The 4,474-nt window shown below is 45.6% G+C and overlaps 1 protein-coding gene across 1 annotated transcript; it reads left to right on the top strand.

The window, feature by feature from the left end:
• The first annotated feature begins 346 nt into the window (after nucleotides 1-346).
• Nucleotides 347-4,260, top strand: LOC126387034 (leukotriene A-4 hydrolase-like). The gene is made up of 7 exons (XM_050039599.1): nucleotides 347-595; nucleotides 2,316-2,446; nucleotides 2,530-2,650; nucleotides 3,247-3,315; nucleotides 3,461-3,565; nucleotides 3,973-4,025; nucleotides 4,109-4,260. The coding sequence occupies exons 1-7, from the start codon at nucleotides 446-448 to the stop codon at nucleotides 4,230-4,232; spliced, it is 753 nt and encodes a 250-aa protein (XP_049895556.1). The 5' UTR covers nucleotides 347-445; the 3' UTR covers nucleotides 4,233-4,260.
• Nucleotides 4,261-4,474: the final 214 nt, after the last annotated feature.

Below are 4,474 nucleotides of genomic sequence, written 5' to 3'. Positions count from 1 at the left end.
GGAGAACAGGCTCTGATTGGAGAGAGAGCTAACCACGCCCACTTAGGAGACAGGAAGAGTAACCGTTTTCTTAACATTGGATAAGCCTACAGTGGGGTATCTCCTTTATCCAATTTCTCTGGTTTGACCCTGAGACTCATTTGAAATACAGATTCACCTACAGAGGCCTTTTGGAGTTTATTAATTTAATGGACATGATGTAAAGTTGAATTTTATAGTAGCCAGTGTACACACACACACACACACACACACACACACACACACATGCACACACACACGGTGTCAAAATAAAAGCATGTATTCAGCAGCGCCAGTCTTATTGTGAAAGGGCCAGTGCCCGAAGTGAGTACAGCATGTTCCGGTAGATAGACGGGTGTGTGTGAGCAGTTCGGCTCAGTCTCTCCGTTGTTACCGGACAGTGATCATCACCACCATCATCATCATCATGTCTCCTGACCCGTGCTCCTTCTCCTCCGTCACCAGGTGCGTCACCAAACACCTGAACCTGTCCCTGCACCTGGACTTCGACAGGCACGTAATCCGGGCCAAGGTGGCGCTCACCGTGGAGGCTCTGGAGGACCGATTCTCTGCTCTGGTAACGTTAACGGAGCCCGGTGCTCCGCTCCGGTACAGCTGCATGTTAGCCGCTCTGCTAACGAGCCTAGTGCTGTGATATCACACCGTGTTTACGGTCCCTGAAGGGGTCATTTCGTAAAAGTGACAGAAATGTAAATGGAGTTTGGTCTGAAGGATCAATGAGTTAGTGTCACTGTAACACCTGACGGGTTATTATTATAATATGTCTTTATGATCCAGGTCATCGCTTCATCTCCTGCGGTCTCACAAAGTCTATCAATACTTTTTATTAAGGGAAACTTTAAATCGTTTGGTCTGATGCACCTGAGAGACAAACTGAACTCACTGTAACAGTTCAGACTTTATTTAATAACTAATAATTAATCAACATGTCTACGTGTAAACATTTGGATATTCATCAACATGATTGTTTCAGCTTGTCCGTGTGTTTATACTAGTAATGAAACTTTAAATCTGTATTTCTGACTGGACTTTGGTTCATTGACCAACCTGAGAAATCAGATGTGTTTTATTGAGGCTGTTTGGACTTTGAGGTGAAGGCTGTCAGATAAACACATGTGTATTCACCTGAACCAGGTGTGACAGACCAGGTGTGACAGATCAGATGTGACAGATCAGTTATGTCAGATCAGGTGTGACAGTCCAGGTGTGTCGCACCAGGTGTGACATCCAGGTGTGACAGTCCAGGTGTTCCTCAGGTGTGACAGACCAGTTATGTCAGATCAGGTGTGACAGATTAGGTGTGACAGACCAGGTGTGACAGACCAGGTGTGACAGACTAGGTGTGGCATATTAGGTGTGACAGACCAGGTGTGACAGACCAGGTGTGACAGACTAGGTGTGACAGATCAGTTATGTCAGATCAGGTGTGACAGATCAGGTGTGACAGACTAGGTGTGACAGATCAGATGTGACAGATCAGTTATGTCAGATCAGGTGTGACAGATCAGGTGTGTCGCACCAGGTGTGACAGTCCAGGTGTGTCGCACCAGGTGTGACAGTCCAGGTGTGACAGACCAGGTGTTCCTCAGGTGTGACCGACCAGTTATGTCAGATCAGGTGTGACAGATCAGGTGTGACAGACCAGGTGTGTCGCACCAGGTGTCACAGTCCAGGTGTTCCTCAGGTGTGACAGACCAGTTATGTCAGATCAGGTGTGACAGATCAGGTGTGACAGACCAGGTGTATCACACCAGGTGTGACAGTGCAGGTGTGACAGACCAGTTGTGACAGACTAGGTGTCCCTCAGGTGTGACAGACCAGGTGTGACAGACCAGGGATGTAGACTGAGTCCAAGTATGCGACAGGTGTGTCTAGGTGTGAGACAGGTGAGTCCAGGTGTGTAGACTGAGTCCATGTGTGCAACAGATGAGTCCAGGTGTGCAGACTGAGTCCAGATGTGTGACAGATGAGTCCAGGTGTGTGACAGGTGAATCCAGATGTGCAGACTGAGTCCAGATGTGTGACAGATGATTCCAGGTGTGTGACAGGTGAATCCAGATGTGACAGGTGAGTCCAGGTGTGTGACAGGTCAGTCCAGGTGTGTGACAGGTCAGTCCAGGTGTGTGACAGGTGAATCCAGATGTGCAGACTGAGTCCAAATGTGACAGGTGAGTCCAGGTGTGTGACATGTGAGTCCATGTTTGTGACAGGTGAGCGCTGACTCAGCAGGTGTGACATTAACCTCATTAATAAAGGTGTGTTTTTATTGGATGCAGACTTTGGACACCAGAGACCTTCAGATCGTCTCAGTGAGCGCCAACGGACAGGCGGCCTCATTTACTCTGGGCCCTAAACACAGCTTCAAGGGGACGCCGCTGGACATCACGCTGCCCTTTGACCTGTCCAGGTGACCTGTACTTCCTGTCCTTACGCACTCATGTCCTTTCCAAATAAAACACCATTAATGTGTTTGTGTTGTGGACCAATTAGGGGGCAGCATGTGATCGTGGAGGTGACCTATGAGACGTCGCCATCTGCGACGGCTCTGCAGTGGCTCACACCTGCACAGACTGCTGGGAAAAAACATCCGTACCTGTTCAGCCAGTGTCAGGTGAGTCTGAGACGAGGCGTTCAGGTACAGTCTGACGCTTCTACAGACTGAGATGTGGCGTTCAGGTACAAACTCTGAGGTGTGATGTTCAAGTGCAGTGTTGTGTCAGTAAATGTTTGGTAACAGTTTTACCAGAAGTTAAATTTCTTCAGTCAGAGGTGTCGACAGACGCAGGAACATTTTCTTCCTCTTTTATCTGAACAGTTTTTTTTCCAACCGTTGTTTCCTTCCTGTTTTCATCCGATGAGCTATAGTTATTTTAACCTGCCTGTCAGTCAGCGTGCAGGGAAACAAACTCCCTCCGTCTAACGTCAGGTAGAATTTATTACTGTTGAATCTACGGAAGCCTGCTGAGGCCATGCCACAAAAAAACAAACTGATCAGCATCAGGAAAAAACGTGAAGCGCTTCCTGTTAAAACAAAATATTATCACATTATAACATGAAATCGTTTATTACGTTATATCATCATCATTTATATTGTTTTTAATGTTAAACGTTTTACGTTAGAACATGATAACCTATATAATAATAATAACAATAATAATAAATTATATGAGAGTAGTTACATATTTGTCCCTGCATGTTGTCTACCAGGCTCATCACTGCAGGAGTATGGTTCCCTGCCAGGACACACCATCTGTCAAACACACCTACTACGCTCAGGTAACACACACACACGCACGCGCACACACACACACACACACACACACACACACACACACACACACACACACACACACACACACAGCTGTGTTCTGTCTCTCAGGTGTGTGCTGTGTCTCAGTGTGCCCTGTGTTGGGTCTCTCAGGTTTCTGTCCCCAAAGACCTGGTGGCTGTGATGAGCGCAGTGAGAGACGGACAGGAAGTTGATCCTCAGGACAACAACCGCATCATCTACAGGTTCAGACAGCCGGTCAGTGTCTTCTTCTTCTACACTTTATTTACATCACTTGTCAGTCTGTTCTGCTCTGTTCACACAGATTCTGACTTATCCTGACTTCAGTGTTTCACTTTTTTTGTCTGTGATATAAATTCAGACTGAACCAAAGCACCTGTGATGAAAACTACAACTGTGATGATGTCACTATAACATCTATCAATCAATCAATCAATCAATTTTATTTATAAAGCCCAATATCACAAATCACAATTTGCCTCACAGGGCTTTACAGCATACAACATCCCTCTGTCCTTAGGACCCTCACAGCTGATCAGGAAAAACTCCCCAAAAAAACGCTTTAACGGGGGAAAAAACGGTACTGTTGATGTCAGAGTTTAAAACTATTGAATCACCGTTAAACCTTTGACGTTTGTCCTCAGGTGCCCATGCCTTCTTACCTGATCGCCATTGTGGTCGGAGCTCTGGAGAGCAGGTACTCTATCTCACCTGTTGACGCATGACATCACATCACATGAAGCAGGTAAACAGTGTTTCTGTGCTCTGATTGGCTGACAGGGAGATCGGACCGAGGTCCAGAGTTTGGTCTGAGAAAGAGTTTGTGGACAAAGCAGCGTTTGAATTCTCAGAGGTGAGTCACAACAAACTGTCAGAAAAGCATCTCATCAAGACGTTATGGTAAAGACTGTCGTAAAAAGTCGTAGTATATTATGAAAAACATTGAAACCATAGAGGCCATAAAAAGTTACAGAAATGTCTCGGTGAGTAATAAAAGTTAGAAAAATGACCTTATAGTCTGTCACAAAAAAAGTTATGTTAAAATGTCATAATATAGTATGTCGACCAAAATGTAGAAAAACGTCATAGTATAGCATGTCGTCAAAAATCACGAAAAAAGGTAATAGTATAGCATGTCGTCCAAAA

The sequence above is a fragment of the Epinephelus moara genome, unplaced genomic scaffold, assembly GCF_006386435.1.
Source record: "Epinephelus moara isolate mb unplaced genomic scaffold, YSFRI_EMoa_1.0 scaffold1599, whole genome shotgun sequence".
NCBI lineage: Eukaryota > Metazoa > Chordata > Actinopteri > Perciformes > Serranidae > Epinephelus > Epinephelus moara.
The sequence above is the reverse complement of the archived record's forward strand: the minus strand, read 5'-3'. Positions and strand labels throughout refer to the sequence as shown.

Coding starts and splice junctions, on each gene's coding strand:
- LOC126387034 (XM_050039599.1), top strand. CDS start 446: ATGTCTCCTGACCCGTGCTCCTTCTCCTCCGTCACCAGGTGCGTCACC. Junction 3,316..3,460: donor AACACACCTACTACGCTCAG/GTAACACACACA, acceptor TGGGTCTCTCAG/GTTTCTGTCCCCAAAGACCT. Junction 4,026..4,108: donor GTCGGAGCTCTGGAGAGCAG/GTACTCTATCTC, acceptor ATTGGCTGACAG/GGAGATCGGACCGAGGTCCA.